This window comes from Dreissena polymorpha, chromosome 9 (assembly GCF_020536995.1).
Source record: "Dreissena polymorpha isolate Duluth1 chromosome 9, UMN_Dpol_1.0, whole genome shotgun sequence".
NCBI lineage: Eukaryota > Metazoa > Mollusca > Bivalvia > Myida > Dreissenidae > Dreissena > Dreissena polymorpha.
The window spans coordinates 66566015-66581801 of record NC_068363.1 but is presented as its reverse complement, the minus strand read 5'-3'; the positions used below and the strand labels follow the sequence as shown (position 1 = coordinate 66581801).

At 37.7% G+C, this 15787-nt stretch overlaps 2 protein-coding genes across 13 annotated transcripts in view; one reads left to right on the top strand and one right to left on the bottom strand.

The window, feature by feature from the left end:
- Positions 1 to 15787, top strand: part of LOC127844484 (uncharacterized) — a 276328-nt gene that overhangs the window by 22158 nt on the left and 238383 nt on the right. For 2 of the 12 annotated variants that reach the window (XM_052374752.1, XM_052374751.1), the window contains 2 exons: positions 4388 to 4614; positions 5361 to 10163. In XM_052374752.1, the coding sequence (XP_052230712.1) occupies positions 4388 to 4614; positions 5361 to 5450 (317 nt within the window). In that variant the 3' untranslated portion in view covers positions 5451 to 10163. Of the gene's footprint in view, positions 1 to 4387; positions 4615 to 5360; positions 10164 to 15787 lie in introns of those variants that run through there. The other 10 variants (XR_008032749.1, XR_008032748.1, XR_008032756.1 and 7 more) reach the window with 10 other exon arrangements.
- On the bottom strand, positions 10471 to 14206 carry LOC127844490 (apolipoprotein D-like). Its single transcript, XM_052374760.1, has 4 exons — positions 14016 to 14206; positions 12454 to 12578; positions 11675 to 11763; positions 10471 to 10793 (listed from the first exon to the last, which is right to left on the bottom strand). Exons 1-4 carry the CDS (start codon positions 14142 to 14144, stop codon positions 10552 to 10554), a joined length of 585 nt encoding a protein of 194 aa, XP_052230720.1. The 5' UTR covers positions 14145 to 14206; the 3' UTR covers positions 10471 to 10551.

Genomic DNA, 15787 nt, shown 5'->3' with positions numbered 1-15787 from the left:
GTTTAACAAACCTTATCAAATGTTTGTTAAAACCAGATAATGCTTCATCCATTACTTAATCACCATTACTTGTAATTTGAATTGCCAGCTATGAATTGAACGCGGGTTGAATGTTACAATGTCCGCCATTTGCAATGTCGAAGGTCATAACGTAGCAATTTAATTCATACTCGGAAAATTTATATCTAATGGAGGAATTTTTTTCTCATTGTTTATGTGTAGTATTATGACTTGTTAATATAAAAAATGAATGTGATTGCAGTTTATAGCAGACGGGTGTTTAATACTCGTAATTATCGGTGGATTAACAAACTGACAAAACTCGCTGGACTTAATCGTGGATCTACGTAATTAATAGACCTATGATCAATTTTGTTTTTCTTTTATTATTTTTGCCGACTTTCTTTAACCATGCCGTCTGCGAAAAAACTGCAATTATCGGATGGTCAAACAATTATCACGTTATTATTAGACAACTTGCGTCACGCGTGAATAGGCACGAGTGTGTTGTTATAGGAACCAATATTAAGGGACTGCTTTGTCACGGTCAATTAACGATCCGTGCGGGGGGTAAATTGTGTAACCGTTAGATAAACAACAAACAATAAACTTGCTAATCGCCTGCGGGCGGTAACACGCATTGGCAATAATAATCGGGCGGCTTGATTTTCGTTTTCCGGTCTTGTTTACTAAAAAAATCGGGGGACTTGATCTTCGCTTTTCTGGGCTCGTAGGGCGATATCATGGGCCTTAGAGCGAAATTATCGCCCGTAGTCGCCCGTAGGGTAGTCCCTGACTTTTTAAATAATGAAGATAGCACATTGATATTTGGCATGCATGTGTATCTCATGGAGCTGCACATTTTGAGTGGTAAAAATTTAAGGTGAACATCATCCTTCAAGGTCTAGGGTTGAAAAAACAAAGTCAAGGGAAGTAATAAGCTTTAAATGGACATAGTTATCTGACCTGCCCACGTATATATTTTTAACCAGGTTTTCCGAAGGAAAAAACTGGTTATTAGATTGGCGAATGCGGGCAGGCTGGCTGGCTGGCGGGCGGAACAAGCTTGTCCGGGCCATAACTTTGTCGTTCATTGTGAGATTTTAAAATCATTTGGCACATTTGTTAACCATCATTAGACGGTGTGTCGCGCGAAAAAATTACGTTAATATCTCCAAGGTCAAGGTCACACTTTGAGTTCAAAGGTAAAAAATAGCCATAAATGAGCTTGTCTGGGCTATAACTATGTCATTCATTATGAGATTTTAAAATCATTTGGCACATTTGTTCACCATCATGGGACGGTGTGTCGCACGAAAGAATCACGTCAATATCTCCAATGTCAAGGTCGCCACGACTAAAAATAGATTTATTTTAAAACAAACTTACAAAGGGGGTTAATTTTGTTTGTTCATTTCAAAAGTTCAGTTTGAGTTGTCTCCCTTTATCAGATTTTTTTTTCACAATGAAAACCTGGTTTTGTGACAATTTTGTCCCTTGTTGTTAAATAAATCAAAGCGGCGCAGTAGGCGGCATTGTGTTTCTGACAAACACATTGTGGTTAAAGGTCAAGGTCATCCTTTACAGTCTACGGTAAAAAATAAAATTCAAGGGAAGTAATATGCTTTAAAAAGGGAGAAAATTATTCAATATTGAACATAGCCACTGTATATATTTGGCATGCATGTGTATCTCATGGAGCTGCACATTTCGAGTGGTCAATCACAGTCACGGTAGTGGCTTTTAATTATTTGCAACTAAAATAGAGATTTTTTAGAGACAATTATTTTCAAGGGAAGTAATTTATATAATTATAAATCTCATGTTATATATTTCCTTACCAAAAATTGAAGTTCTTTTCATAGTTACTGTACAGATTTATTATTTTGATTATTTATAACTCAAATGATTGATTTGTCAAAGTTTTTTATGTCCCCCACTATAGTAGTGGTGAACATATTGTTTTTGCCCTGTTTGTTGGTCTGTTGGTTGGTTTGCGCCAACTTTCACATTTTGCAATAACTTTTGCTATATTGAATATAGCAACTTGATATTTGGCATGCATGTGTATCTCATGGAGCTGCACATTTTGAGTGGTGAAAGGTCAAGGTCATCCTTCAAGGTCAGAGGTCGAATATATGTGGCCAAAATCGCTCATTTTATGAATACTTTTGCAATATTGAAGATAGCAGCTTGATATTTGGCATGCATGTGTAACTTATGGAGCTGCACATTTTGAGTGGTGAAAGGTCAAGGTCATCCTTCAAGGTCAGAGGTCAAATATATGTGGCCCAAATCGCTTAATTTATGAATACTTTTGCAATATTGAAGATAGCAACTTGATATTTGGCATGCATGTGTATCTCATGGAGCTGCACATTTTGACTGGTGAAAGGTCAAGGTCATCCTTCTAGGTCAAATATATGGGTCAAAATTGCTCATGTAATGTAACTTCTGCAATATTGAAGCTAGCAATTTTATATTTGACATGCATGTGTATCTCATGGAGCTGCACATTTTAAGTGGTGAAGGATCAAGGTCAAGGTCATCCTTCAAGGTCAAACGTCATATAGGGGGACATTGTGTTTCATTTTTAAATGATATTATTATAATTTCTTTGATGCTCATTACATACCTGTGGACTTATGTCCATAGATACTTGATCAACTTTGGCTACGATCTCTTTTAAACCACAGGCCTTGGTTGTCAGTGATGTCTGACATGGTCATAATTGACTGTGAGACCCCCCCCCCCCCCCACTCCCCGGTTGGATTGGACAAAATTCAAGGGAAGCAAATGATATATAGCAATTTTATTTCAAGCGGCTCAATAAGGGGCATTGTGTTTCTGACGAACACATCTATTGATATAATTATCATTTCTTACCTGTTCTAATTTGTGAATGCTAGTTTTCATTAAATACCAGTGGACTTATGTCCATACATACTTGATGAACTCTAGCTATGATCTCTTTGATAAACCACAGGCCTTGGTTGTCAGTAATGTCTGACTTGGTCATTTTTAACTGTCTATAGACCTCCCCCCACCCCAGGCAAATGGTGCCTTTGTGAAGCGTAAATGAAGACAAACGAACAAATCTCACAAATTCTCGGAGATTTAACAATTATTGAAAAACAAATTTAAATGGGAAAGGGAAGAAACAACAGTGAGTATAAATCCGAAAGTGATACCACTTTCTGAATGGGTACAGAAGATTGACTGTCTTGGTAAGGCTGAAGTCACATTCTATTCATCAATTTCATGTGAAAAAATCTTGAACTATGTCAACTGTGGTAAAAAATTGTTAGTTGAACACTGTAACATTGTTGACCTTATGTAGAATGTAAAGGCATTGAGCTCAAACGAAAGATTGCTGTCATTGTTCGCAGGTATCAGAACGCTCATTGATTTTGATCACAATGAATATTGGTGACTTTGCATAACATGTTAAGCGATTTTAAAACGATTTTCATAAAAAAATATTGTTGATAAGTTTAAGATGGTGTTTATTTAAATGTCTGTTTTAAGGTTTGTCATTGCGTTATGCATGTGATTCACCTCAATCACACCCCTGCTTATGTGGCGATAAAAAAAAACTTGTTAATGCTCTTAAAGTCACATATATTGTTCAAAAATGGTACTCGTCTATTGAAAAATATGGCGACCAGGGGCAGGGAATTTATCTTAATATGGCTGGTATATAGTAATACTTTGTTAGCACTCTAAAAGTTACATTTATAGTTCACTCTTCATGAAACTTGGTCAGAACATTGATCTGATGACATCTTGGGCTGCACAGTTCAGGTCAGTTCCTTTATATCTTAGGTGAGCAACTTTGGGCCTTTAGGCCCTCTTGTTTCTAGTTGTACTATTAAGTATCAAATTCAGTTACAATTAAACGAAACAAAAGCACTTAACCCCTTTCCTGCTCAGAAACAAAGTAAAAATTGCCATATGCATTACGCAACCTGCATAAAACCAGAACAGTCTGCGAGTACCTCATAGTCTGTTAACCCATTTATGCCTAGCATCTAGAAAAAAGGCCTTGGCAAACAGCGTAGACCCAGATGAGACGCCACATGTTGCGGCTTATCAGGGTCTGCGCTGTTTGCTTAAAGGAATTTCTGTAAGAAATATTTTAAATATAGAAAAAAATAAACTAGAAATCCCTAATTTTGAAAATAAATTGATCCAATTTAGAAGGATGGGGTAGTCCACTAGGCATAAATGGGTTAAGGTTTTATGCCGTTTGCTGTTCATCAGTTCCTTAGGGTTGGAAATGAAGCCTTTTCAACTTTAATCTTGTTAGAAAGGTTATTATGTCAAAGTGCGTATCTGAGTGGTATAGTGTTAACTGTTCCTTGCACACATGCTTTTGTCATATCAGCTGCTGGCTACCCACTGACGCCAGGTCAAGCCTACTCCCTGCAGTACACCCTGGCGGGGCAGATGCCAGTCACGACGACATCGCTATCCAGCCAGGCGGGTAACCCGTACCCGACCTACATAAACTCCCAGCTGACCCCTCTGCAGATCCCTGCACAGAACCCCTACGCGGGGCATCCCCTGTACCCGTCCAACCCATATGCGGGCTTGCAGTTCCAACAGGCTCAGGTGCGGCAGGGTGATTCACACAAATGTTCATGCAGTGATTTCACTCGGTTTTGAAAACCAAGAGTCAGAAGATTTTAACCTCCAATTGTTAGTAGTCAAATAAACGTTACAACTGTCAAAATATTTAATTCCAAAGTTATTCAGCATATTTGTTTAAAAAAAATCAAATGTTGCATTGAAAAAATATCTCTCATTAATACTCTTCAAAAAACTTGACCAAGTGATGAAAATTAAGAAATTTTAGTCTCTTGGCATCATTGTAGCAAAATTCTGCCCATTAATGGTAAAACAACTGGAATTAATGGGGGTATTCCTCTCATTGGTTTCTAAAATGCCCCTGTTTCATTATAGTTCATATTTAGTCATAAAATCAAGGTCAATTGCAATTTTCTCAGAAAAGCATGGGGATTATTTGGTTATCTCCGCTGTCTGTCCATCCGTCCTGGCCACTATCTCCTCCTACACTATTAGCACTAGAACCTTCAAACTTACACACATGGTAGCTATGAGCATATGTGCGACAGGGCACTTTTTTGGAATTTGATCTGACCCCTGGGTCAAAAGTTATGGGGGTTTGGGTGGGGCCGGGTCAGAGATTTTCACTCATTTTACTACCAACATTTGGCTTGGGGGATACGCGTCGGCCTCTGCCGCGCCATTTCTAGTTCACACTAAGTATTGTGTTTCTACTCATGAATGGTTCATTATCAGTAATATCACTTTGTAAATATTTTGGTTGTTTTCAGATTCCTGGTGCCCCACAGCTGGCCGGGCGTGTTGCCCAGGTGCCTCAGGGCCTCCCCCTGGGGTACCCGGCCCACTACGCCAACCCCTGACGGTACCCCATGGCCTACGACCCAGATGAAATGGAGTCCTAGGTCCCTTGTTTAGAACTACATCAGCCCCGTATTTGCCAACCAATTCTTCAACTTAAGTGAAAAAATAAAGATAATTCTTAAAACTGTACTAAAAATTTTGGAAAGTAAAGTCAAGAATGGCAGTTAAAACCTTAAAATGTTTAATTCTTTGTTAAGAGCAATACGTTCATGATATAAGCACCTTTTTTAGCATATTTATGGAGTATGAGACTTTTCTTTGTTCTTAAGTCTAAGATGGGGTTAGTGAATACGGGCCAGTGTTTCTTCCCGTTAAGCAGTCGTCAAACGTATGTTTAGATGGCTGACCCTGTTGGTGTAGTTTATGTAGATCTGCATTTATGATTTATGATTTACTACACTTGTTTCACCATTGATGCTTCTGGTACATGTGTATTTACATAATGTTATTAGCAGGCCATCACTCTTGTATAATATTGTTATCTAAGATGAATTTCATATTGAAACATGTGGCACCTCATTATTGAAAGTTTGAACAAAGACACGAAAATCAGATGGTTATCTTCTGAGTCTTTTGTTACAATTTATTAATATTTACACGTTGTTTTTATTAAGATTCATTCAGTAAACTAACCAATGGCTATTTTAACTAGGGAATTTTCTAAACTCTACATTAATTTTGTTTATGAACCATTAGTTATATCATTATATAATGAAGTGTTAACTGCATTTGGAAGAATTAAAATGCAATTTTAACTTTATTAAAGAAATTAATTACAATGTTTTTTGATGATTTTGAACTTGTATGTGGCATAGGATCATTTTGGTTCAGTGTAATGTGTTCTTACTTCATTAAACATTTTGGATCTGTCAACAATTAGCAATCTACGCATTAATCACTTAAAATGTCATACCATATCGTTCATATTTATTTGTGTTAACTGTAATGAATTAAATATTGGGTTTTCTGTCTGTTTTGAATGTCAAACTGAAATATGTATCTATTTTTGGTTCGTTGAACTGTTGTAATGGGGTTATTGCTGCAGAGACCATTTTTAACCCTTACAGTGCTGGAACCGAATTTTGAAGGCCTTTGCAAACAGTTTGGATCCAGATGAGACACCACAGAACGTGGCATCTCATCTGGATCCAAACTGTTTGCTATTCTGATAGTATTTTTTGAAAAAAATCGAAGAAAATGCTAATTTTAGAAAGTCAGCAGACAACATTTAAGCAGATGACAAGTTACCCAGCATGCAAAGGGTTAAATGGCATATAAACCCTTCGAGTTGTCCTTAATGTTTGTGTACTGATGATTGGGTTCATTTTTCTGTGTTAGATGTCACACTTGATAGGTAGGAGTATTTCATTTCATGTTGTATTGTTCAACAGTTAAAGAACATGTCTGCTTAAATTTTCTGCAAGGTTGCTTATGACATTGGAGTTATTGGAGCAAATATCTATTCTAACACACAAGCTTTTCCTTAATCTTCCAGTTCCGAAACCATTGGCTAATATCAACTCAGCAAGAATATTTCTGCTTTTCATAGGTTTATGTACTGTCTCGAAAATAATCGCTAAATTTGTTTATCGACAGAGGGCATTTATGCATCAATTAGGGGCCATTTTCCAGAAACTCCATATACCTCGGAAATTCATAAAATGCTATTCAATTCTTATAATAACAATGTAATCTGAATCTGTATTAAATCTGAATTTGCTGGCGTAATAATCTAATTTTCCTTTTGGTCTTAACTGGTTGAACCTCTTGACGTTGTCATTCCCACAATGCAATGACATGATTTGCAATTACTGGTGTACAGCCTGTATTCTACGTAAATACCATGTACACCCTGTATTGTCGCTGGCATGGCTACTTGTTAATTAAAAGGGACAAGGGTCATGAATTTTTTGTGATTTCATTTGCATATGTAGTGGGTTCATGGAGAAATTAATTAAAGGTCACACAAGCTTATGATCCAATCAGAATGCAGGGTTTATGTGAAAATGCTGAACGTTTTAATTAAAATGTACTAGTATTTGTTCATTGGTTTCTTGCTTATAATATGTACTCAACATTCTTTCTGGTAAATTAATAATACTTAATCTGTCATCCATTTCTCTATAGTTCTCACTGTCAAGATTATGAGTTACATTTTCATATAATCGACTATTCAGTCAACTATCTAGAAAGGAAAGTTTGATATAAATCATTGTATTGGCTTAAAAACATGAATGATTTTTTATCTGCAATTCTTTAAATGTTTATCACATTGTATAAAGAATGACTTGGAAGAGTTAAAACACTTGCAAGAATGATTATGTTTTCCACACATTTACAACATCTTTGAACTGTTTGATCCATCATTATTGATTTGTTCTGTCTTAATGTTGAAAGTGATCAAGAGAAGATGTCTGAAACTAAGCATCAAATTACATAATGTAAATAAACAAAATGATGTCGCAATATTGCATATGCTAGGTGTTTTTAAACATTGTTGAATACACGAAAATTTAATAGTATGAGTATCGTTACATAAATGCTGGTATGAAGATATGATACAGTGATGTCACACTCAGATCATTGATTTGAAAGAAATTAGCAAAATATTTTAAATGAATATTACAGGAATAGTATGTGCTGTGCGGCTCAATTGCATTCAAGTCCATTTTGGTTACTGACCAGTATTTGGCTGTACATACAGATTATTGTATCAATCATTTTCACCAATTGTTTATTCATATGATACGCTGTAAGACTTATTAAATGTTATTTGTTTGAGTAAGCTGGCCATGGGTCTGTGATGTCATCTGTGGTATAAGATTTGCCTTAATTAAGAATCCACTGAGATTGCTTGATATGATTACCCTTGTACATTTGGCACGATGTTTTTATTATTGGTGGCTAAGTATACAAATTGCATGTGAAGATTTTTTACTTAATTATTTTTGCACGCATCCTAGATGCAGAAATGACAATATACATAAATGTATAAGGATATTGACACCTGTAAGAGAAGTTTTATTTATGTTTTGGCTTGTGAATGGAATGAGCGATAAAAGTGTATGTATTTTGATATGAAATGTGTAAATCTTGAAAGATAACTACATGCTTTTAAAAGGGATATTTGATAGGGTAACTTACCATATAATGTGCATAATTTGATTTTAAATCCACAAAACTCTTTACACAATACAAACCGTTTTCATCGGCATTATGAACTGTTGAAAACTTATTATGCCCCCCTTCGAAGAAGAGGGGGTATATTGCTTTGCTCATGTCGGTCTGTTGGTCGGTCGGAAGGTCGGTCGGTCCGTCCGTCCACCAGGTGGTTGTCAGACGATAACTCAAGAACGCTTGGGCCTAGGATCATGAAACTTTATAGGTACATTGATCATGACTTGCAGATGACCCCTATTGATTTTGAGGTCACTAGGTCAAAGGTCACGGTGACTCGAAATAGTAAAATGGTTTCCGGATGATAACTCAAGAACGCATACGCCTAGGATCATGAAACTTCATGGGTAGATTGATCATGACTCGCAGATGACCCCTATTGATTTTGAGGTCACTAGGTCAAAGGTCAAGGTCACGGTGACCCGAAATAGTAAAATAGTTTCCGGATGATAACTCAAGAACGCATACGCCTAGGATCATGAAACTTCATGGGTAGATTGATCATGACTCGCAGATGACCCCTATTGATTTTGAGGTCACTAGGTCAAAGGTCAAGGTCACGGTTACCCGAAATAGTAAAATGATTTTCAGATGATAATTCAAGAACGCATATGCCTAGGATCATGAAACTTTATAGGTAGATTGATCATGACTCGCAGATGACCCCTATCGATTTTCAGGTCACTAGGTCAAAGGTCAAGGTCACGGTGACCCGAAATAGTAAAATGATTTTCGGATGATTACTCAAGAACGCATATGCCTAGGATCATGAAACTTCATAGGTAGATTGATCATGACTCGCAGATGACCCCTATTGATTTTGAGGTCACAAGGTCAAAGGTCAAGGTCACGGTGACCCGAAATAGTAAAATGATTTTCGGATGATAACTCAAGAACGCTTCTGCCTAGGATCATGACACTTCATAGGTACATTGATCGTGACTTGCAGATGACCCCTATTGATTTTCAGGTCACTAGGTCAAAGGTCAAGGTCACAGTGACAAAAGTCGTATTCACACAATGGCTGCCAGTACAACGGACAGCCCAAATGGGGGGCATGCATGTTTTACAAACAGCCCTTGTTTTAATTGGTCTAAGTTATCCACGTACAAACATAAATATTTTGTTTTGAAACATAAATATTTTGTTTTGAACAAACTTTTAATGAGATCGGTATTTGTTGTTTCTTTTCCTTTGAGATGTTTGTTTAAAATGTTGTTTTCTGTCAGATGTTAAGAAAAGTGATCAGGAATGAGTGAAATCCATCATCAAATTGTAGACGTGGAATATAGTATCATTTAAAAACTTGCAGACACGTTTGAAGAAAAAAAAATGTATTCGCAGGTCAAATGTCATGAACTTATGCTGTGTTCACCCATATCTTGTATTTTATTAGATCTGAGATGTTATTGATTTTTTTTGTTCATTCGCAACTATTTTTGTTGCATTTTGGTAGTCTTGATGCCATTGTTCGAATGACGTTGTTTTATATACTTGCTTTCATAATAAATGATATTTCTTCATGACTTTTCAAAGCTGGTTGGTTTTGTCTGCTATCTAAATGCCTCATTGCTCGAATTACCATTTATTAACAACATGTTATCATTTGCAAGCACAAAGGTTCTAATGCCTTTAAATCTTACTAGGCTGGAAAAAGTTTCAGCAGACTTGAGCTCGAACTGAAACGACCAGAGACCTCTATTTTGTTTAATCTTTATAAAACCTGGTCAGAATTGGTATCTTTAAATCTTTAATACCGGTATATGAAATTTATCTAAATGAATACTGAAATGCTACTTGAACTAAAAATACCGTCATGGCCCTCTTTGAAAAACAAAACACTTAATTATTAACAATTTTATTGTATTTACAAAAAGTAAAAAAGTAATATCATTTGAAAAACAACTTAAACAAGAAAAGCGATTATAGCGCAATGCCATCTGGGCAGTTTGTTCTGTTCTGGGTTGCAAAATGGGTCGTATCGATCTTTAAAGCCTTAGCCTCGTTGAATAGTTTCGTCTTGACGTCCTCCGAAATCACGGGCGATCTCGTGAGTATCCACGCGAACTCGTAGTGCGTCAGGCCTAGCACGTTGCTGCACGTGTATATGAAGGTATAGTGGTCATAGTCCGTATCTATCACCCAATAGTCGCCGTAGGGGGCCACTGCAATTAGACATTAGTTAACACTTAGATACCATTTAATTAACCCTTTAACACTAAGAGACGTATTTTTACGCATTTGTAGTCCCCAAGAAATATAAATTTGATTAAAGACCTTTCCTTCTAAATTCAAATTTAAAATGCTTCAACCCCAACCCTTGGATACTGATGAGCAGCAAACAGCATAAAACCTTAACAGACTGCGAGAAAGCGAGTTTCTCGCAGGCTTTCCGGTTTTATGTTGTTTGCACATAGACATTTTCAGTTTGCTTGTGAGTGGGAAAGGGTTTAAACGTAATTATTGTAGCTCGATTGCATCGAAAGCCTAAGGCTTATTGAAAAACTATCGGTTTCATGAGTAGAACCAGTACTTGGTGCCTGTTTGGGGGGGGGGGAGATCAAAAGAACGCTCCCACAAGTGCGATCGAACCTATGACCTAGTCGCTAGGCATACACCATTACCACCACGTCACAGCGACCTTAACGGTAGACAACGCCGTTTCTCTAGGCTTTTGAATTAATGTTAAGTTTGTGTTACAGTTGTTACTGGTATTGGTTGTTAACGTTTAGGTCAGCTTTCGAAATTTACCTAAGTTTATAATACGATTTTTCCGGCCATTATTCTTAGTACGGAATTTGCTAAACTGTAGGGAACAACTAAAACAGTATGTGGGTTCAAACTAAGCTGACACGTGTTGGATAAAATGCTTCGCCATTCTTTAAACCTACGTATATGTTTCTTTTTCAAATTAGCGTAGATCCGGATAACGCATTTTGTAAATGCCCAAAATAATAGCTGGGACTATTGTATTAAAGACTGTGTGTGTAGTTCACAAATAACTTAGTTTATATATCTCATTTAATGGAATTGTGTGTGTACTTACGAGATGAAAACCTCAGTTTCAACTTTGCGGGGGCATTCACAGGATCTGCTACGTAGGCGTCACCTGTGGCGTTGACGGGATTCCCGTTCCTAAAAAGAGCCAAGCGTGGTTGAGATAAATTCAAAACCAGTATTACAAGTTATATGAAACGCGCTAAGAGAATAAGAAATTTAATGCACTTGCATGAAGTGTCGTCCCAGATTAGCCTGTGCAGTACGGCACAGGCTAATCTGGAACGACACTTTACGCACATGCATTTTACACCCGCTTTCTCAGAGCGCGACTCGTATATATGGGTACATTCATCGAATGAAAAATAAATAGCTTCAATGTTAAGAGCTAGTTTAAAAAAGATGTTTTTGTGAAACACTATGAGTATGTCCCCATATATTTGACCTTGAAAGATGACCTTGACCTTTCACCACTCAAATTGTGCAGCTCCATGAGATACACATGCATGCCAAATATAAAGTTGCAATCTTCAATATTGTAAAAGTGTACATTAAATTAGCGATTTTGACCCATATATTTGACCTTTGACCTTGAAGGATGACCTTAACCTTTCACCACTTAAAATGTGCAGCTCCATGAGATACACATGCATGCCAAATATAAAGTTGCAATCTTCAATATTGTAAAAGTTATGGCAAATGTTAAAGTTTGACGCAAACCAACAAACAAACCAACAGACAGGGCAAAAACAGTATGTCCCCCACTATAGTGGTGGGGGACATTAAAATATTCTCAAGAGTATCGGACACGCATCCATGGCTACGTACTTGAATCCACTGTTGAAAATGCGGATGTGACCGTCAGGTTTGAGTTGGTAATTTGCCTTGGCGCAATCCTGGCCGCTCTCGAACGCAGCGTAAAATCTGTACTGCTCGAACCAGTCACCCAGGTACTGTAGCGATACACCACACCCAATAATTAATAGAGCCGCGTTCTGAAAAAACTGGGCTTAATGCATGTGCGTAAAGTGTCGTCCGAGATAAGCCTGTGCAGTCCGCACAGGCTAATCAGGGACGACACTTTTCGCCTAAACTTGATTTTCGGTAAGGAGGGACTTCCTTGAAACTAAAAATACCATAAAAGCGGAAAGTGTCGTCCCTGATTAGCATGTGCGGACTGCACAGGCTAATCTGGGACGACATTTTATGCACATGCATAAGCACAGTTTTCTCAGAACACGACTCAATAAATCTCAATTGCAACATGCCATAAACAAAGAAATGACTGCATCATGTGAAAATGGTTCTTATGCCATATGCAGTCAGCGTATCTCCAGACAAGTCTGTGCAGTTGCGCGCTCTTGTAAAGAGCAACCCTGTCTGCGAACAGACCACGAAACCTTGCGTGACTTAATAGCGGACAGCGTAGCTATTGACCAGAAAGAGCAACTGAAAAGGGTCGGATTACGACCCATTTTAACACGACGCGGGCCGAAGAACAATAGTGGGTGTTTGCAAAGTTCTTCACACAACAAGTACGATCATTCCGAACTTTCAAGTTTAATTCGTATTGAAAAATATATTATCGGGCCAAAATATAATCAAAACAATCTTGTTCTATAACGCAGAGGACTCACAACCGTTATTAATTTATCGATAAACAATTTCATATTTAAATTGCACAGCCGTACACGAAAAAATTCGCTGTATAACAGCACCAGTCAAGGGTCTTTGCAACATATCTGCTAAATTGATTCTAAACATAATCTTGGTATCTTTGTAGATATTAGTAATTGAATTCAGAAATGTGAGGTCAACAGACAATACCCCCTCCTCGATTGGACAGTTTAATGAGCTTGGAAAAAGCCATACCAAGAAATCCTACCATCACTGGGCCAGTAAGGAAATATTGTCTTCCGCATGGTTATTATTAACCCGTTTATGCCTAGCGTTCTGAAAAAAGGACTTTGCAAACAGCGTAGACCCAGATGAGACGCCGCATCGTGCGGCGTCTCATCTGAGTCTGCGGTGTTTGCTTAAAGAAATTTCTGTAAGAAGTCTTCTAAATATAGAAATAAATATACTAGACATCCATAATTTTGGAAATAAATGGATCCAATTTAGTAGGATGGGAGAGTCCACTAGACATGAATGGGTTAAAGAAGGCCAGTACATATACATGTATTATACACAACGTCTTGTACATATTAATGTTAACTAAGCAGGCAACAATGGAATGCCATTATATAATATACCACAAACTAAGCAGGCAACAATGAAATGCCATTATATAATATACCACAAACTAAACAGGCAACAATGAAATGCCATTATATAATACCACAAACTAAGCAGGCAACAATGAAATGCCATTATGTAATACCACTTACCCTCGTTAGATTGAACGTACTCTGCGCATTTACGTTGGGACAGGAACCTGGTCCGAACACTTGAGCGCTCACGGCCCCCAAACACAAAAGGCAAACGGCGGCCGACGTGTAAAGTGTCCCTTGCGTCATAGTACTGCTTCCGTTGTTCTAAGGCCTTTAATGAATTATGTGAACTTATCGTTGAGCAATTTTGTTTTTATAACACCTGATTGTATAACTGACCTAAATAACTTTTGGATTTTTTAAAATTAAAGTTACATAATTTATAAATGAAAAAAAAAGGCGTAGCCAATCCATAATTTATGTTCGAGACACAAAAAAATGCCATAACATTACATTACTATTTCACAAGGACGTATAGATAGACGAACTGACTTAATAAAACTCCTTCAACAACTTTTTATGTTGATGGGTATGATGATATGTCGATCCTAATGCACATAGAACTCGGGATTGTTGGTGCTGTTGCTGCTAAGTATGATGATATTAATATTGATACGACATTAAAACATGACCGCCTCCGCTGTCTTTGTCACGTGCGCCGAATGGAGGATGGACTCCTAACCAAAAAAAACTTAATGTTCGGCCAGAAGAGGATCTCCCAGTCCTCAGGTACACGAATTCTTTCTAGAGAGTCTTCAAGCGGCATCGCTACATCGTTATGGGAGACTGTGGTCGACGATCGCATATTGCGGCAGTCGATACACAGCGACAGCGAGCGTGCAAGTCGAAAGACAAGCCTGAGAAAAGCGCAACCCGTCCTTCCCCGACTTCAAGCACCTTTGTGTGCGTGACGTGCAACAAGGACTGCCACTCCCGCATCTGCGACAGCAGGCGTTGCCCCCAGATGTAAAAATTAATGAGCGCATCAGCAGTCTCCCGAGAATCAGCTTTGCCAACAACAACCACAACAACCGAGTAATGTTGCTTGATAGTTGATGCTGAAATATATATTGGTGTTACATATAATACCGATTAAGCGTATACAAATCATACCGTTGTAACGTGTGATGCCGAAACGGATGTAAAACTGTCCCCACATAGAAATACTCAATTGGTAATTTTCGACTCAAGTACTCTTAAGTATACATCAACGTACCTCGCGTACGGAAAATACATAACAAAGCACCCGGCCATACTCCGAAGTACTCTTTCCGTACTTTTTAGTTACTTTGTAGTAGTAACTGAGCCAACGATGACCCATCGCGTCCAAGTAATGCTCAGGCTACGGCCTATTGTTGTTGCCATTTGCCGACCATTTGCTGGCCATAGAGATAAGGCGTGGAGCGCTTCGTAACCTCTGATATTTGCTCATGTTGCTCACGTTATTTGGGATATGACCACTTCAAACATTCCCCCGTAGTCCCGGTGAGCAGTGAATTTCACGTTTACCGAAATACACTCACGTTTTATCCCACAAGACCCTTTATACAATTAGAAAATGTCAAGATGCACAAATAAGATGTTATACAATATTTAACAATGCATTACATGAGCAAGAAGCTGTTGATTCCTTTCAAAAGCGTTTATGTGCATTTTAAATGTTAGCATTTGAACCTGAGGATGTTTATAAGCAGCGTGGTTGTATAGCGGTAATTCTAACAAAATTATTCATTTGTTTTGAACCTAAAATCAATTGTTTAACCTCTTGCCTATTACGTTTCGAAATTATTTTTTTAGTAAGCCCTCAGGAGTGTGTGACTAAAAAATGTGTTTTCTGGATAAATTTTCGCAGGGTTATCTTACGTTCAATTATTGATTTTATCATAATA

What these genes read in the sequence shown, in the direction of transcription:
- LOC127844490 (XM_052374760.1), bottom strand. Translation starts at nt 14,144, where the DNA reads ATGACGCAAGGGACACTTTACACGTCGGCCGCCGTTTGCCTTTTGTGT. An exon ending in ATTTTCAACAGTGGATTCAA is followed by an intron (nt 11,764 to 12,453) that starts GTACGTAGCCAT and finishes GGCTCTTTTTAG; the next exon opens with GAACGGGAATCCCGTCAACG. An exon ending in GAAACTGAGGTTTTCATCTC is followed by an intron (nt 10,794 to 11,674) that starts GTAAGTACACAC and finishes GTCTAATTGCAG; the next exon opens with TGGCCCCCTACGGCGACTAT.